General features: G+C 41.3%; 1 protein-coding gene across 2 annotated transcripts in view; it reads left to right on the plus strand.

Annotated features, from left to right (window-relative positions):
• The first annotated feature begins 13,351 nt into the window (after positions 1 to 13,351).
• The window catches only part of TSPAN33 (tetraspanin 33), a 28,481-nt gene continuing 22,610 nt past the window's right edge, over positions 13,352 to 19,222 (plus strand). The window contains exon 1 of one of the 2 annotated variants that reach the window (XM_001366730.4): positions 13,352 to 13,718. In XM_001366730.4, the coding sequence (XP_001366767.1) occupies positions 13,614 to 13,718 (105 nt within the window). In that variant the 5' untranslated portion in view covers positions 13,352 to 13,613. The remainder of the gene's footprint in view (positions 13,719 to 19,222) is intronic. The other variant, XM_007504286.3, reaches the window with a different exon arrangement.

Genomic DNA, 19,222 nt, shown 5'->3' on the forward strand with positions numbered 1-19,222 from the left:
TCCTGTAATAACTACTATGGAGATGACAGAATGATCAGTGTTTTGTCGCTGGCCATCCATCCTCTGAATCTCTTATTTCAGGGTATTCCAGAATGAAGGAAGTATCTGCATCCTCCCCTACCCAAAAGCAACATATTGAGTTTGAGGTGGCATTTTATCCAGATAGAATGGATTTTGATAGCTCCAATCTGTGCAAAACCACTAGGTGGTCAGTTCTGTTTCCGATTTCCCATGATGTCATCAAACCAGGATATGTCATCCCTGTGTCACTTTCTAGACTCAAGCCGACTTGACTCAGACCTAGCGGAGCCTGACTACTAAAAGAAGCAAGATCAGGTTTTTTCTCACAAATCTGCCTCACTATTCCACTCCATTTTAGGATTCCAGGAAAATCTATGAAATGAATTTTAGGTATGTCTCATTTTTCTAGGGTTCCCCAAAAGGAATTAATAGAATCCTATGTAGAAAAATTACTCAGTACACCGAATTGTTTTAATAGCAGGTATAGGAGAACTGCTTATGTCCTGTTTTGATCAATCAACAGGCACTGTGATAAGCATTAAAAATAGACCAGGGGCAGCTAGGTGGCTCAATGGGTAGAGTGTCAGGTCTGGAGATGGGACATCCTAAGTTCAAATCTGACCTCAGAGCATACCCTAGCTGTGTAATCCTGGGTAAGTCACTTGATCCTAATTGCCTGGCCTTACTACTCTTCTGTCTTGGAATTGATAATTAATACTAATTCCAAGACAGAAGGTATGGGTTAAAAAAAATAGAAGAAGCAGAAGAGAGAAGGGACCACCAAAGCAAAAGTACAGAGACAAAAGATGGATCCTTGTGTATGAGGAATAGCAAACAAGCCAATATGATTGTAAGTCAAAGGAAATACTTAAATTACAAAAGATTCACAAGCATGTATAGATAATAAAGCATAAACAATAACCTATTATACTCTCCCAAGAGAAAAAGATTCTGTGGGACAGTTTTTTAAACTCTTACTTTCCATTTAAAAATCAATATTAAGTATCAGTAAGGGCTGGGCAATTGGGGTTAAGTGACTTGCTCAGAGTCACACAGGTAAGAAGTGTCTCTGTGGGACTGTTGAACAGATTTCACTCTTTCATTAGATACTGTTTAATTAATTAATTTAATTCATTCATTACATACTGTTTAAGTAGCAATTCAAGGTCCATGTCTTCTTGCCAGCCAGCCCAGATATGCATGACTGTTCTAGTCTCCTAGCTGTGATCTTCTCCTTCAAAAAGGGTTTAGTAAAAAAAAAATGGAAAAGGATCTGTTTGTATAAAAATATTTATAGCTGCTCTTTTTGTGGTGGCAAAGAATGGGAAACTAAAGGGATGTCCCTCAATTGGGGAATGGATGAATAAATTGTGGTATGTGATGGTGATGGAATACGATTATGCTATAAGGATGAGCAGGATGGTTTCAGAAAGAATTGGGAAAACCTCCATGAACTGATGCAAAGTGAAATAAGCAGAATCAGGAGAACATTGTACATAGTAACTGCAATATTGTGGACGATCAAATGTGATAGACTCTGCTGCTATCAGCAGTACAATGATCTAGGACAATTCTGAGGGATTTATGAAAAAGAATGTTCGCCAGCCACCTTGAGAAAGAACTGTTGGAGTAGGAATGCAGATCAAAACAGATGATTTATCATTTGTTTATTTGGGTATATGATTTAGAGTTTGGGTTTTATAAGATTATTCACTTACAAAAATGAAAAATAAGTAAATATGTTTAGGGGGATAATACATTTATAACTCAGGGGGAAAAAACAAAAAATTAAACTTTTTTTAATGATTAATTAGCAGAGAGTACCTTTCCCCAAAACAACTATTCCTTAATTCAATCATTCCAGACCAACTCACCAAGTTTCTGTTGAGGCCAGAAGTTTCAATTTCTCAGGATTTTTGTTGGGTCATCTTTGCTAAAGGAATAAAACACAACTAGAATATGGAGTCAGGAACTTGAAGATCAATCTCAGGGTTACTTAGACAAATATATTCTCATTGCTGCTGTAACAGTTGCTGGAAGGGATGGGAAGAGTGAAAAATCCCCTTCCCTTCTTTGCTAGAAGTTCAAGGAAGAGCAAGCAGAATCAAAAGCAAGACTTTCAAAAGAAGAGAGAAGCAGACTGTCCCCTCCTTTCAAAGTGTAGAGTAATTCTGATATAGCCTCTATCAGGCTATTTACCTATTTGGGGAGGGGAGAATGAAGAGAGAGAATCCAAATCTCAAAATGTCAGAAAACACTTGTCAAAAACTGTTTCTCCATGTAATAGAAAAAAATAATAAAATTCCATTTTAAAAATGTCAAGTGCTCAGTTTTTCCCAACTCTGTGGCCATTCCTCTTTTACATATCTCGCAGGTCTGACAGCCAATAAGGATTTGCTTCACCATCACAAAATGCAAGAGTTTCAGCACCTCCACCAAAGGGACCTGCAAGGTGCCATTAATCAGTCAATGGTTATTTATTAAGGATCTGATATGTGCCTGGGACTGTATGATGGATATGCTGGATGGATGGATATGAATCCAATAAAGAATAAAGAAAAGGATATAAAGAAAGGGAGAAGACATTCCCTGCTCTCAGAGAGCTCACATTCTAAGGAGGGAGACATCATGCAAAGAGCTAGGTACAAACAAGTCATACATAGGATAGACTGGAAATAGCCAACAGAGGAAAGGCACAAGAATTAAAGGGGATCAGGAAAGGATTCTTATAGAAAGTTGGATTTGAAGGAAGCCAGTGGAACTAGGAGGGAGCGTTGGGAAGGAGGAGAATATTCCAAGCCTAGGAGAGAGCCAGGAAAAGTATTGAGAGTGGAGAGATAAGAGTTTCTTGTCTGAGAAACGGCAAAGAGGACAGTGCCACTGGATCAATGAGTAGAGAATGTGGGGAGAGGGCAGTTATAAAAGGCTTTGAACATCAACTAGAGGATTTTATATTTTTCCCCAGAGATGATAAGTAGCCGCTGCAGTTTATTGAGTAGGGTACTGATGCTGTGAGATCTGAATTTTAATAAAAATCAATTTGATAGATGAACGGTAGATGGCCTGGACTGGAGAGAGTCTTTAAATAGGAAGACTGACCAGCAAGCTATTGCGAAAGTCACAATATAAGATGATGAAGTCTTACACCCGAGTGATGGCAGTGTCACAGGAGAGATGTTACCGAGGTAAAATTGTCAGACTTTATTAACTATAGAGGGTGAGATACAGCTGAGAGTGAAGAATAACCCCCCAGACTGTGAGCTTGGGTGACTGGAATAGTGGTAAACCTCAACAGTTACAGGGAAATTTGGAAGAGGGGAAAGTTTAGAGGAAAAATTAGTTCTCTTTCGGACATGTCGAATTTAAAATATCTACAAGACATATAGTTTGAGATGTCTAATAGATGGAGATGCAAGACTAGAATGTAAGGGACTCTGTACTATCTATAACAAGGGCAAGTAAGTCTAAGAATCAGGAAGACTCATCTTTGTGAGTTCAAATCAAACCTCAGAGTAACCCTGAACAAGTCACTGAACTCAGTTTGCCTCAGTTTCCTCATTTGTAAAATAAGCTGAAAATGGCATGCCACTCCAGTATCTTTGCCAAGAAAACTTCAAATGGGGCCAAGAAAAGAGTCAGATATAACTAATCTAAAATAACAATAAACCATCTATAATGAAGATGACCAAGAGTTTTGAGAAACACCCCACAAATATTTTGCTAAATGCAAACACACCAAACCTTTAAAGACTTACTTCTGATTAGCATGTGACACATTTCCAGGAACTGAATGACATAATTGGGAAAGGACATAAGGATACCATACTGGGTATCCATAAGATGCCCCATATGTACCTTGAAAAGCCTAGAGATCTGGAAGCCCATCCACTGTGCTCTATAAAACAAGCAAAAAACCCACTCAAATGAATGGTTTCAGACATAGCTGGGGAAAGATTTGCTTGGAAGGAAAGAGAGTATAATCAGCAGAATCAGGAAAACAATTTATAAAATAATAAAAACATCATAAAAATAAACAACTTGGAAGGGCTTAAGAACTCTGTTCAGCATAACCATCCATGATTCCAAATACTGATAATGGAGTATGCTACTCTCTCCCTGTCAGAGAAATGGACAAGGGCTTGAAGGAGACACACATTTTGGGACACAGCCAATGTGGAAATTTATGTTTCTTGACTTCACATGTTTGGCACAAGAGGTTTGTTTTTCTTTTGTATTTTTTTTAGGAGGGGAAAGGTTGGAAGGAAGAGAAAATAAATTTTTGTGTTCTGAAAAAATTGTCCAAGCATACAAAAAAAAAGAAAGAAAAAGAAGAAAGCAAAGATAACTCACCATAGGGCACTCAAGAAAAGTCCATTGAATAACTTGAGAGTTCTGGCACCAGTGAACCCATATGAAGCAACTAGAGAGTCCAATAAATAAAGCCTCAGACCTGGAGTTGAGAGGGTCTGAGTTCAAATCTGAATTCAGACAGTTTCTAGCTATATGACCCTGCACAAGTCATTTAACTCCATTTGTTGCCTTTCTGTCTTAAGAGTTGTTACTAAGACAGAAAATAAGGGTTAGAAAAACAAAACCAGTGAATCCCTAAGCCAAGACTGTTAAGTATGAAATGAGATTCTGGGTCATGCTCAGAGTGGTAGACTTGAAAATTAAAAATAACAAAAAGCTGACACCACAAAGAAGTCTATTGAAGGAAAGAAGGAGAGGAAGATAAGATTAAGGAATTGCTGACCTCTAAAGTGTCAACTCTTTCTGTTATTTGGGGACACTTTACCTTTATAGCTTTCTGTTATATTACTCTGCATCCAATATTACACTATATGCTTTAGTGAAACCGGCTTTCTTTTTTTTTTAACCCTTACCTTCTATCTTAAAATCAATACCAAGTGTCAGTTCCAAGGCAGAAAAGTGATAAGGACTAAACAATTATGAATAAATGACTTGCCCAGGGTCACACAGATAGAAAGTGTCTGAGGCCAGATTTTAATCCAGGACCAAAGGTCTCCAGGCTTGGCTCCATTGAGCCACTTGGGTGCCCTGAAACTGGCTTTCTTACTCATCTTTGCCTATATTCAATGCCAACTCAGCCTTGTACCTCTGGAATGCTTTTCTCTCACTATACTGAACTAGCATTCCCCCTTTTAAAAAAGGCAATGTGAGTGCCATGTTGTCTCTGATCTTCCCTGCCTTTCCTCAGTTGCTTAATGACTTTTATTCAATTAAACCAACATTTATTGTTGAGTTTGGCCTTTCCCAAAATGCTTGGACTTCATAGAAGAATTTACCCCATATGCTTACTAGGGATAATCTGTGCATTTGCCATATCCTATTACCAGCTGGCAAATTCCATGCTGAGGGTAAGGACTATGTCCTAGGTAATCTTTATATTTTCCCCTCCCAAACCCAACCTGGCCTTAGCAAAGTGCTCTATATGCAGCAAGTGCTTAATTCATGCTTATTGAATTGAGGTAAATAGGGTGAGGTCTATTTTAATGTTGACGATTCCATGATTCTAACAAGTTTGCAAAAGGCGAAAAGTCTGCAGGGAAGAGGTCAGATGAGGGAAAAGGAGGATGCCTAGCTACAATAGAGGGGGGGAAACTGTTGGGAAAAGAAAGCAGAAATAAAAGCTCATTCTTTAAATCAGCATGATGATTATCTCCAAGTCGCAATCAATTAAATCAGTCTGGACAGCTCTTTTATGATGTTTTAAAGGATAACTATTAAAAATGGGGAAAAAAATAGCCCACCTAGTTCTCCTTGAACTGCAGAAGTCTAATCCTCACAGCCACCTCCACCTGTTTTCTCCATTTCTCCATTTCTGATGCTCTGTTGTTTTTCAGTCATGCCTGACTCTTCATGAGCCCATTTGGGGGTTTCTTAGCAAAGGTACTGGAGTGATTTGCCATTTCCTTCTCCAGCTCATTTTACAGATGAGGAAACGGAGGCCAACAGGTTAAGTGATCTGCCCATGGTCACACAGTTAGTGTCTGAGGCCAAATTTGAACTCAGGAAAATTCAATTTTCCTAAAGCCAAACTCAGTGTTCTTTCCACTGCACTATCTAACTGCCCTCCACAACCCTACTTTTATTAACACTGAGTCCCACTGTTTTGAGAGTTATGGAGAATTATCCAGGTCAATTATGGAGCTGAGTAGAACAAAGTAGTATATAGGAATGAGCCTGACTGACTGACAGAAGACTTAGGTTGCTCTATGATCTAGAGTGCTTCTTTCTAAACCTCTTTTTTCATCTATAAAATGGGTATACAAATATTTATACAGGATTGTTGCAGGGAAAGAGCTTTGGAAACCTTGAAGTTTAATCATAAGTTATCATTATTACCTGTACAAGTGTGAACAAATCATTTAACTTCCCTGCACTTTAGTTTCTTTACTTACTAAATGTATATAATACTTTTACTATCCACCTCACAGGATTATTGTGAAGATCAACAGGAGATAAGATAAAGACTGTGGAAGAGTTATTAGACCTGCTCTGCTGGAATCCACATGGCAGACTAAGAACAGTGGGTAAAAGTTACAAAGAGAACTCTTTGTGGTGACAAAAACTGGAAAGCGAGGGGATGCCCATCAATTGGGGAATGGCTGAACAAATTGTGGTACATGTTGGTGATGGAACACTATTGTGCTGAAAGGAATAATAAAGTGGAGGAATTCCATGGAGACTGGAACAACCTCCAGGAAGTGATGCAGAGCGAGAGGAGCAGAACCAGGAAAACATTGTACACAGAGACTGATACACTGTGGTACAATCAAATGTAATAGACTTCTCCATTAGTGGCAATGCAGTGATCCTGAACAACCTGGAGGGATGTATGAGAAAGAACACTATCCACATCCAAAGAAATAACTGTGGGAATAGAAATACAGAAGAAAAACAGCTACTTGATCACACAGTTAGATGGGGATATGATTGGGGATGTAGACTATAAGCCAGGGGTCCCCAAACTTTTTACACAGGGGGCCAATTCACTGTCTCTCAGACTGTTGGAGGGCCAGACTATAAAAACCTAACCCTAACCCTAAGCCTAATGGGGCAGCAGTATACACAGTGCGGAATCCCCTCCTCCAGATCACCGCTCATTATGCTGACATCTTCCATTGTGCAGCCACATAATCCTTTGTGCTGTGCCTTCTAAGGATTATGTCACCGGAAGTAGTACTGTAAGTGAGCGATGCCACGCTTTGTGGTGCCACATACAATGCTTCTCTCATTGACCACCAATGAAAGAGGTGCCCCTTCCACCTTCCACCTTCCACCGCACCAGAAGTGCGGTGGGGCCTGGATACATGGCCTCAGGGGGCCACAGGTGGCCCAAGGGCTGTAGTTTGGGGATCCCTGCTCTAAATGATCACCCTAGTGCAAATATCAATAATAGGGAAATAGGTCTTGATCAATGACACATGTAAAACCCAGTGGAATTGAGCATTGGCTATGGGAGGAGGGGTAAGAGGAGGGGATGGAAAGAACATAAATCATGTAACCATGGGAAATTTTTCTTAATTAAATAAAAAAATGGGAAAAGTTACAAAGAGAAACATTTCCTATCAATCAGAGCTCTCCCAAAGTGGAATGGGCTACGTTGGAGGGGGAGTGGGTTATCCTTTATTTGAGGTCTTCAAGTACTTTTTGGGCAGATTGCACAGGGGGACCCTTTTTCAGGCATAGGGAGATTGGACCAGATACCTCAGAAGGCTCTTCTAACTTTGACATTCTATGATTTAGTACGTGAAAGCACTTTGTGACCATAAAACACTATATATATGGAAGCTATTATTATCATTATCTGCCCTGGTGCTTCTCCTGAAGGAAAATCAGTTTTTCTGTGCCCTCAGCGAGCAATCTAATCTTTCTTTCTTGATCTGATTGATTTTCTCTGGGTTGTGATCTCAGCCCTTTCATGGCCTCACTAGGCAGGTCACTTTGAAAATCTGTGCCTTAGTTTTTCACCTGGTTGGGCAAGTATAAATGACTTGCCTACGATTACACAGTAAGTATGAAGCTGGGGCTTGGAGCCAGGTCTTCTGATTACAAGTCGGTGTTCAGTCCTTTTAACGATTATTCATTCATCTTCACTATGTGAGAAATCCAGAATACAAGTGCTCTTCTAGCTGCTTTTGCCTGGATGTGATATAAATAGAAGGACTAAAATGTGAGTCCTGTATATTAAATGAAATGAGGGTTGTGCTCGTCATGACAGCACATCTACAATATCTTTATATGTTGAGACATATGTCTTGGAAAGGGTCCTGGACTGGGAATATGGAGATCTGGCTTCTAGTGCCAACCTAATTAAATTAGTCATGTGAAAAGGGGCAAATGTCTTCATTTGTAAAATGAGAAGGTTGTACTTCATTTCCTCTGAAAGCCTTCTGCCACCAGAAGTGTGATGTGAGATAAAGTGTGCCTGCTTTACAAACATGAAATATCATCAAAGCTATGATCTTCCATTATGACCTATTATGCCCTTCATGTGGATGACAGGCTAGAATGATGACTAATAATAATCTAATAAGATGAAATTAAGGTTTAAAAAAATTTTTAATTAAGGTTTTTAAATTCAATTTTATTTTCAGTTCCAAATTTTCTCCCTCACACTTCCTCTCCTCTACCTTGCTGAGAAATCAAAAAACACAAATCCATTACATATAACCAAGTACAATGTACAAGTATAGGTCAAGGGAGACTTTAAGGTTTCAGTGGATAAAAAACAATATAAATTCAAAGAATTACATGTACAAGTAACAATCACACACACACAGACAGATCACTTTAGATCTTGGAAAGAGTACTAGAGTGGAAACCAAGACATTTGGGTTCTATCCTAAACTTGATTATCTTTGTGATTTTGTCCACTTGGCAGAGTATAAGGGTACTGGATTTGAAGTCAGAAAACCTGGTTTAAAATCCCAGCTCTATGATTTATGAGATCTGCAACCTTGGGGAAAAGTTACTTAGTCTCTCTGAGCTGCTCCATTTTATCATCTGTAAAATGGGCTTATCTTACTGGGTTTTTGCAGTGATCAAAGATCAAAGATTTGGGTCTGAAAGGAAACTTCAATATTATCTAGTTTGATTCCTTGTTTCATTGCCAAGGAAACAGGCTCAAAGAGTTTATATGCCTTGCTCAAGGTCACACAAGTGGGCAGAGTTAGTATTTGAACTCAAATTCTCTAACTCCAAATCCAGCACTCTTTCTACTCTACTGACTGCCTTACAATTTTGCATCTAAATCATTTGTAAAACTATAAAGTCTCTATAAAGGCCAGCTATTGTTATCTTAAAAGCTCATACAATTTTAGGCTTCACTGAGAGACAGAGCATCCAACATGAGGAAAGTAATAGTCTTGCTGTAATCTGCTTTGGCCAGATCTAGGGAAAACTCCCCAAGTAAATAAATTACACTGGCTCTCTAAGAACCATATATAGTCAAGCTCTTTTTTTCTGTTTTTCATTGTCATCCATAATCTGTCCCTTTTCTATTTTTAAATTCAATTTTATTTTCAGTTCCAAATTTTCTCCCTCACACTTCCTCGCTTCTACCTTGCTGAGAAATAAAAAAAACACAAATCCATTACATATAACCATATCCAATGGGAAGGGAGAGGGAAGAAGGGAGGGAAAGAACATGAAACATGTAACCATGGGAAAATATTCTAAATTAATTCATTAAAATTTTTAAACCCTTACCTTCTGTCTTGGAATCAGTACTGTGTATTGGTTCCAAGGCAGAAGAGTGGTAAGGGCTAGGCAATGGGGGTTAAGTGACTTGCCCAAGGTCACACAGCTGGGAAGTGTCTGAGGCCAGATTTGAACCTAGGACCTCCCATCTCTAGACCTGGCTCTCAATCCACCGAGATGCCCAGCTGCCCCTCATTAAATTAATTTTTAAAAAAACACACAACCATAGCCAAGCAAAACAAGTTCTCTTAATAGTCATGTTCTTTCCCTCCCCTCAAAAATATACTTCAAAAAAAATATACTTCAATTTGCATTCTAAGTCTATTACCTCTCTATCTGAAGGTAGATAGCAGGTTTCATCATGAATCCTCTGAAATTCTTTGGTTCCATTGTATTGATCAAAGTTCCTAAGTGTTTGTCTTTACAGTACTGTTGTTATTGCATAAATTGTTTTCCAGGTTCTGCTAACTTCATTTTGCATCAGTTCATGCGTCTTCCCATGATTTTTGAAACTATTCCTTTCATTCCTTACAGCATGATAGCATTCCATAATAGAACAGTATATTTATACAACTACTCCCAAATTGATGGGTATTCCCTTAGTTTTCAATCTTTTGCCATCAGAAAAAGAGCTTCTATAAACATTTTTGTACACATGGATCCTTCCCCTCTTTCTTTGATCTCTTTGTGGGATATAGGCCTACTAGTCACAGGGTTAAAGTTTTACACAGTTTAATAATTTTTTCTTCCATTCTTTTTTGTTGTCATCCATAATCTAAAAAACAACTTTATTCCCTAACAAACTCTTTTTACTACCTTCAGGTTAGATTTCTCTCTTCCTTACATATCTCTCCATCTTCATGTTCCTATCTTTACATATTTTCTCATATTCTTCACCTTTTCTTCTCCCAACTACCTATATAAACTTTAACTGTATTTCAAAGCTTAACTCAAATTTCACCTAGAATCAAAGGATGTTAGAGTTGAAATCTCCTTAGTTCAACCTCCAGGTTTTACATAGCTCAGCATTTAACAGAATGTGTGATCTTAGGGTGATTCAGTCATTCCTATTCATTCCCTCCATCTTACTACTGAATCATTGCTCAGTTTGGTTTCCTAGTATAAATGCTCCTTTATTCTGGAAAGTTCTAATAAAGAATCTGTAATTTTCTTTATCTCTTTTTTTGTTGTTGTTGTTGGAAATCCCAGCCAGGGACAGTACTTCTGGCAAAACACCTCAACTTTAGATATAGCCCTGTCACTTCTCTGGGGATGTTTCCCCTTCAGGGGCTTCCTCCCAACAATGTTCCCAATAAGTACCACCATTATTATTGTTCATCCTTCCTTTAGAAGAGGACCAATGGCATCATGGGGTGATGCCTTGACTTGCTTGTGAATTGGATTTCAATGAGGCAGTTGTACAAAGTCATCAGTCTCACTCTCTCTTCCAGAGTCATTGAAGTCCAGTGGCAAGACAAAAGTCAGGACAACTGGCAGTGAATGACCCAGGACTAAGTAGACCTCATCAATGTCAGACCAATCTCTAAGCACTCCATAATGCCTGCTTCAACCACGTTCATGGATGTTGGAACAAAATGTTCTCATCTCTGCACTCTGCCAGGGGAAGTCTTTACATGCTTGAAGTATATATATCCCCCTAATTCACTGGAGGGTCAACTACTCTCAGCACCTCTGGCATAGGGACTTGCTGGGCCCTTTCAAGGGCAGCTCATTCACCTTTGCTACCTACCTGTCACCCATCTCTCAGTTGTGGCTCCAAGAAGCTGTAGCATGCATGCACACCAGTCACACACTGGTAAAACTATCCAGGCAGATGGCTAATCCTAATAAGTATACTCCACTAGAAAATTACATGCTTACCACGGTTTATTTTTTTAAGTAAACTTTTAAAACTAAAAAAGGATAAACTCTCCATCTCCCTTTCTCCAGAGGATGAGAAATCAACTTCCCAATGAGCTGAAGGGGAGAAAGGAGATAAAGAACTCAGATCTTTTGAAGAGTAGAGCCTGGGAGAAGGAATGTTTTGACAGCACAGCTTCTGGCCAAGACACCTAGTACTTAACTGGTTCAACAAGTCTTGTTCCCAGAGTTCAGACCAGACCTCTTTTTTTGTGGCAATTGTTATTATCTTCCCACTGTCACACCTCCATGAGGTTTTTGCAGTTTCCCTTTCTCCAGCTCCATGCTGCTTCTGCTTGGCCAGTGGGAGCTAGGTTTCTGTTTGAGTCTCTAGACAGAACTTTGTGAACTGATTTTTAAAGGTCATTCTGAGGAGCTGCCCATTCTTCTTCTTCCTGTTTCCTTTCTGAGTGATTCAAGGGACTTAGTTGTTTCATGGAGAGAATCCTTGGTGCAGTCACATCTGCAACTTTTAGCTTTACACTTCATTGTTGTTCCTTTTCTGATATTAAGACCATGGTTTTAAAGATCACCCCCTTTCAGAGGAAACTAAGGAACAGAGTGGGGAAGTAACTTTCCTGGGTCCTCAGTAGTGGCAGAGCCAGGACTAGAACCAAGAGCTCCTGACTTCCAGTCCATGGGTGGCAATGTGGGTAGATTTTGGGGTCTGGAGTCAAGGAGACCTAAATTCAAATTCCACCTCAGATTCTTACTATGTGACGTTGGGCAAACCACTGAACCTGTTTGCCTTAGTTTCCTTAAACATAAAGTGGGGATCAATGTAGCACTTACATCCCATGATTGTTTTGAGGTTCATATGAAATTATGTTTGTAAAGCTCCTGACACAATAAATGCTTTCCCCTTTTCCCCCTAAACTGTTTATTTCTGTTGTTTGGTTGTTTTAGCCATTTGGAGTTTTCTTGGCAGAGATCCTGGAATCATTTGCAACTTCCTTCTCCAGCTCATTCTATAAATCAGGGAACTGAGACAGTGTTAAGTGACTTGCCCAGGGCCACACAGCTAGTAAGGCTCGATTTGGCTCAGGATGATATCTTCCTGACTTCAGACCCAGACTGAGCCCCTACCTGCTCACTAACTGCTTTATATACCTTTTCAATTAATCTTTCTCCAACACTATTACTGATTTTTCTTCTCTGAATTCTGTATTTTAAGTCAATACCAAACAACTTCTTCATAAAATTTCTCAAATGGCTTCCTGTATATTAGCTCCGTGAGAGGACCTAGCATAGCATCTTACACATTGGGAGAGCTTCTAAGTGTTGGTTGGATTTAATTGCTCTAGTCTCCCCGTTTGGATTGTAAACTCCCAGAAGTGTCTCGTTCTTCTCATGGATTCCCCACCACATAGTAGGTTCTTTAAAAGTAACTGGAGACTGGACTATATGTGTGCGCTATTATTTGGGTAGTGTGGGCGGCTGGCCGGACACGCTGGGTACCTTTCCTCCCCCTCACCTCTTTCCACTCGAGCAGCTGCAGCTCTGGCCCTTCCCTTTTCTGGGAAGCCAGGGAAAACTACTGACCCTTTAAGAAGTTATCCCTCACAGAACAGGTGTTCCCCTCTCCTCTCGGAGAAGAGGGAATGGCTGGGTATTTAGTGACATCAGCGACAGTCCAATGAAAAACCAGACGGCTGGCAACTGTGCCAATGGGCGCCCGCTTGGGGCGGACCAAGTTGCCTGGGTGCGGGGAGGGGAGGGGGTGGTCCTCTGGTCGCGGAGTATCGGGGTTGCTTTGGTTGCTGGCGCTAGCTTGAGGCTGTGTTCCAGCCGTTCTCAAAGACATTCCTTCCGTTCCTGGGGACGTTCCGCCGCGGTTCAGCTGCCTTCCAGGGCGCGCAATTCCTATGTCTCTGGGCACGGTGTAAGCAGGTGGGCCGGGCAGTCACTGGGGAAATAGGCCCCCCGGGGGAGGCAGCGGCGGGGCCATGGCCCGGAGATCGGGGCCAGCGCCGGCAGTCTATGGAGAGGAGTTCACCTTCGTCAGCCCGGTGGTGAAATACCTGCTCTTTTTCTTCAACATGCTTTTTTGGGTGAGTCTCGGTCCGGAGATGGTGCACTTGGTGTTGGGAGGCGATCTGAAGACGGGAAATCAGGCTGTCTCTGATCTGTGGCTAGGGAAAGGCAACCAGGGCTCTCTCAGGATGCCCAGCTCGGGGAGAATGGAGTGCGACGAGGAGCCCTGTAATCCTTTTCTCTGGAGATAGGTACTTGGGATCATTTAATTCCAGCAGAAATGCGAGGCGATGTGGAGGGGGCGGCACGAAGCCGGTATTGGATCTAGGCAACATTGTGGTGGAACCTTTGATCCCCAAAGAACCTAATGGGGTTGCGTCTGGCCAGAGAGCTGATTTTGATACGAGGGAACCATCTGTGTAACCCAAGTCAAAGAAGGGGGTCGCTAATCAGTCCTGAGGTTAGAACCAGGGACTTCCCGGCTTGCAATCGGGGAGAGACCGCACTTTGGGAAAAGGGAAGCGAAGAAATGGCTTTCCCGTAGAAGAGGGGATTCTATGCTGTGGGGTGGAAATCTTCCCTTTTTGGCTGCCTAACCTCCGTTGTGGCCTAGAACAGGAATTGCCTCAGGATATAAATGTGTTTCACCTGCCTCACCTGTTGCCTTCTCTTTCCCAGCACAAGGTTGCTGCCGTCCAGGGTTCTTAGCCATTTTAGGCTGATTTAGAGGAGGCCTGTGCCTTTGGGGCACGCAGCTAGGGGTCCAGGCAAAATTCCTATTGGTTAGCTGGAGTTGGAAAGATTTGGCAAGGTCTGGAATCCAGAAAGGGGAAAAATATATAGCTACAAGGCTAAGTCTGGGAAGAGACAGAAATAGTACCCTGTCTAGGCTTGCTACTCAAAATTTGGAGGGAAGATCTAGTATCTCAGCTCCCAAAATGCCTGATGGATCTCCTAGAAAGAAGCCATGTTCTGGAATGTCCCACAGAGAGTACCTGAACTACTTCTTCCCCGCTTTGGCCATTCTAGTATATCTCTCACATCTCTGAAACTGCCTCTTTTGGGGACTTTTCCCTTTGTCTAAGCCCAACTCTAACTAGGTCCTAGAGCTCAGAGCTGGGATACAGAGGATGGGTGAGTCTAAATTAAGTTTCCAGAAGGAAAAAAAAAAACCCAGACCAAAACTCTAACCAACCAAAGAAAAGCTTCAACTAGATCTGAGTATGTAAGACAGATAGGGAAAATAAATGATAAGTGTTGGGACTCGGCATCAGAGTGGAATTAGCTCCTGCAGGCCCTAGGAAAAAAGTCCAGTGGCTCAGAGGGATTGAAGTTCAGCTAATTCACAGAAAGAAGTTTAGGACTGAGTTTCACATGACAGGTTTAGTCATACCATTTTGGACCTGCAAAGAACCTTAAAGATAAGCTAGTCAACCCCACTCATTTCACAGATAAGAATATTGAGGCCCATAGAGGGCTTTGCAGATGTCACACTAATGGCACTAGGGGCAAAGGCAAAGCTGAGAACTGAAGTTTCCTGAGTCTCCATCCAATGCCTTGTCTATTCTACTTTGTTACCTCTGGGTAAATAAAGTGCATGCCTATGGTTGGGGTATGACTAATTAATAAGCCATTCAAGGATTTGTACTTATAAGCCTCTAGTTCAAGCTGGGGGTGGAGGGGTGAAGAGAGGAGGAGAGGTATGGAAGAGTAAAAGGAAATCCCTTTTCACTACATAGTCGGGGCTAAGAATTCTTTACCTCTGTTTTTCCACATAAGTGACAAATGAAATCTCTCTCCCTGATGCCCACACACTGCCAGCTTTGGATGACTCTTGTGCTGGAGGCAATGGGTCCCCTAGCTCACATTCTAACTTAATCTACTCTTCTTTGCCCTACGTCCCCCGTGGACTCCTCAGCAGCCTCTAAGCCACAGCTGTTCGCTTCCTGTGGACACAGCTCAGTGAGTGTACTTTGTTTCGCTTTTAGTTCATGCTTCTTGTAGCCTCTGTACTTTCCCCCTTCTCTCTGTCAGTTGGGTTTGAGAGGCTTCTGACTAGGGAGAGAGCTTAGCTCCTCAGACCCATTCACCCTAGTAAGGAAACAGTCTGTTCAGTAGCAGAAGGAACTTGGCGTAGCCAAATTGGGGGTCAAATTTGAGTCAGACTAATGACCGCTTTTCCTCAAATCTACCTTAGCCTAAGAAGTCAAATCCTAGAGGGTCTTCAGTTCTCTCTCCAATTTTCAGCATAACCCAGAATTTCCTTTTCTGTGCTTCTCTCTTTAAGAAAGATGAACTCCTATCTAATAGCTATTTAATGGTAAGTAATATGACTAGCACTAGACATCAGTCTCTGTTTCTAGAAATAAATCCTTGTGACCTTGACTGTGGAGTGATGACCTTTCTAAAGGGCACATATACATACCTCAAAATATATATATATGTATGCATGCATATATGCTTACATATATTATGCATATACACACATATGTAATTCTCTTATTTCCCGGTCCCATGGCCATGGTCTTCACTCCATTCATCTGGGGCTCTAGGTGAAAGATAAGAGAATATCAGTCCTCCCATTCATCTTCCATGGAATGGTTTTTGCTCTTTTTCTCACACAGTGTTCAGTTATTCTACCAGCATGGGACAATGGAAACAATGCTGGATTTGTCATCAAAGAACCTAGATTCACACTGCACTTCTGCCACTTATTAGCTATGTGACCTTGGATTAATTATTTAATCTTGGAACCTCAGTCTTCATCTGTAAAATGAGGAGTTTGGAGATGACTCAAAGGTGATCCCTTCCAGCTCTAACTATGATCAATTGGGAAGACTCTAGACCAGTGATGGTGAACCTTTTAGAGACAGTGTCCAAACTGCAACCATTATGCCATATGTGAGTCTTCCCCTTTACCCCAGACAAGGAAGGGAGGAAGCACTCCCATTGAGCTGCTGGACAGAGGGGTAGGTGATGGGAGAAATGTCCTCAGGTAAACGTGGAGAGGGGGAAGGGAGCCAGCCTCTTTTGGCACACATGCCATAGGTTCACCAACACAGCTCTAGACCTTTATGCCTACAGAACCCAATGACTCCAAGTGTTGGCAGCTCATTTCACAACCAGAGTATGCTCTGGCCTGTTGGAGGTGGGGGGAAAGGAGTATGTGGATGCTATTTGTGTCTGTGCCTAGAACATATTAGGAGGACAGCTAGGATGGCCACTGTTTCCATAGAAGCTCCATCCCTATGAATTACCCAGAGTCTGACTCTGGTCCTCTCAGAAAAGGTAGTCTGGACCAGAAGCACCTTATTTGATTCCTTTTATTTAGGAATGCTTGAGACCATCTCCATGCCTTTGTACTGTCTGTCTCCTTTCTATGGTATGTGCTCATTCCTTATCTCGGCCTCTTAGAATCCCAGTTTCTTTCAAAAATCATTTCAAGTGCCTCTTTCCACACGAAGTCTTTCTTGATTCCATAGCTACTTAGTGCCTTTCCCCTCAAAAAATTACCTCATACTTATTTTGTAGATACCTATATATATATATATATTATATATAGTTATCTTCACTCATATTTGGAAAACTCTTTGAGGATGAGGACTTTTTTTTAGTCTTTCTATGCACCAAGTTATGCATAATACTAATGCTTAATACATGCTTGTTGATTGATTGAAACAACCCTCCTATATACATCTGGACAAGCTGTTAATTGTTTAGAAGTGATATCTTTTCAGGATCCCTTGACCCAAATTAGTCCTTCCAGGATCCTGGAAACTGTCTATAAGATTCCCAGTTCAGAAGTATCTAATACTCCCTTGTTCCCTGCATTGGTGAAATGCAAAGGTTGGGTGTGGAGTAGGAAGAGAAAAAATGGACAGAGAAAATACTTATTTATCAGCCACATGCAGAGGCTGAAGGGTTGAGGTACACACCCAATATGAATTAAGGAGCTTGCCCCTGCCCTGATACCCTCTGGTTCCATCTGCCACTCAGGGATAACAACAGGGCTAGGTTCCAAATCTAGGGAGAGTCCTAGAAGTTCATACCTTCAGTCCTAATACCAGCAAAAATGAAGATGCCACAGAGGAATCATACAAAGGTCTTTGAACTTGGAGTTGTCAGACTTTATACCATCTGGACAACAGATTCTTTTCTTTTCCCCCTGGAGACAAATGTTGTTCAGTCACTTTAGTCCTAGACCCCGTTTGGGGTTTTCTTGTCAAAGATACTAGAGTAGTTTGACATTTCCTTCTCCAGCTCATTTTATAGATGAGGAAACTAAGGCCAACAGTGTTATTTGACTTGCCTGGGTCACATAGCTAGTAAGTGTCTGAGGCCAGACTTGAACTCAAGAAGATGAATCTCGGTTCCAAGCCCATTGCTTTATCCACGTCTCCACCTAGCTGTCCCTGGTCTTGGAATTCCTAAGCTTTTTTGTGTGTATCACTGACCCCTTTGGTGAAACCTATGGACCCCATCTCAGAATGACATTTTTAAATGAATAAAATATATAGGATTACAACAGAAACCAATTATAATGAAATGTAGTCCCAAATACTTAAAAACAAAAAATGTTCACAGACTCAAGTTAAGAAGCCCTGTTCTAATCCAACCCAACATCATTTCATGGATAGGGAAACTGGACCTTAAACAGATGAACTGACTTGACCAATATCATACAAATGGTAGAGCTGTGGCTGTAAGCTAGGTCCACTGACTGGAAATCCATTGCTTTTGCTCTATTCTCCCATGCTGCGCTCTTGCTGTAGTCCATCTTCCTCTTGCTCACTAACACTGGGTATGTTTCAAGATGGAATGTATATCAAGCTAAACAACATCCAGCAACGTCAGGGCTTTGAGCTACAATGTTAGCTTTACCCCCTTCCCTTTAGAACTTGGGGAACCCAAAGTGGGCAAATTGTGAAGAATGAAGCTGAAAGATTGTGGCACGTAGTCTAGAAATCATTTAGTCATTTTAGATGGAACTGTGGCCCAGGGAGGCTATTGGCCATGTAGGGTCAAGAAATAAATAAATGAGCCAGGATTAATCCCCAGGAGCTCTAACTCCAGTGTTCTTCTCATGACCACATGCCACCAGTGCCAAGTACAAAAACGGCCAACCAGTCCACTTCTTAAGGTGACTGGTGTTGGGTCATGAATAACACCCACTGACTAGTTCATTCTTTTAAGGAGGCATCATTCAAAGAGCCACTAAAGAAACAATTGGGGGTGGGGGTGGTAGATGGCTCAGTAGATAGAGAGCCAGGACTAGAGACCGAAGGTCCCAAGTCCAATCCTAGCCTCAAGATACTTCCTAGCTGTGTGACCCTGGGCAAGTCACTTGACGCCATTGCTTAGCCCTTCCTGCTCTTCTGCCTTGGAACTAATACATAGTATTGATCTAAGACTGAAGGTAATGATTTTGAAATAAAGAAAATCAGGCACAGCTAGGTAGTAGAGTGGATAGAGTGCCAGGCAAAGAATCAGTAGGACTTGGATTCAAATTTGGCCTCAGACACTTCCTAGCTATGTGTCTTTGGGCAAGTCACTTACCCCATTGCCTAGCCCTTGCCTCTCC

This window comes from Monodelphis domestica, chromosome 5, assembly GCF_027887165.1.
Source record: "Monodelphis domestica isolate mMonDom1 chromosome 5, mMonDom1.pri, whole genome shotgun sequence".
NCBI classification, from domain to species: domain Eukaryota; kingdom Metazoa; phylum Chordata; class Mammalia; order Didelphimorphia; family Didelphidae; genus Monodelphis; species Monodelphis domestica.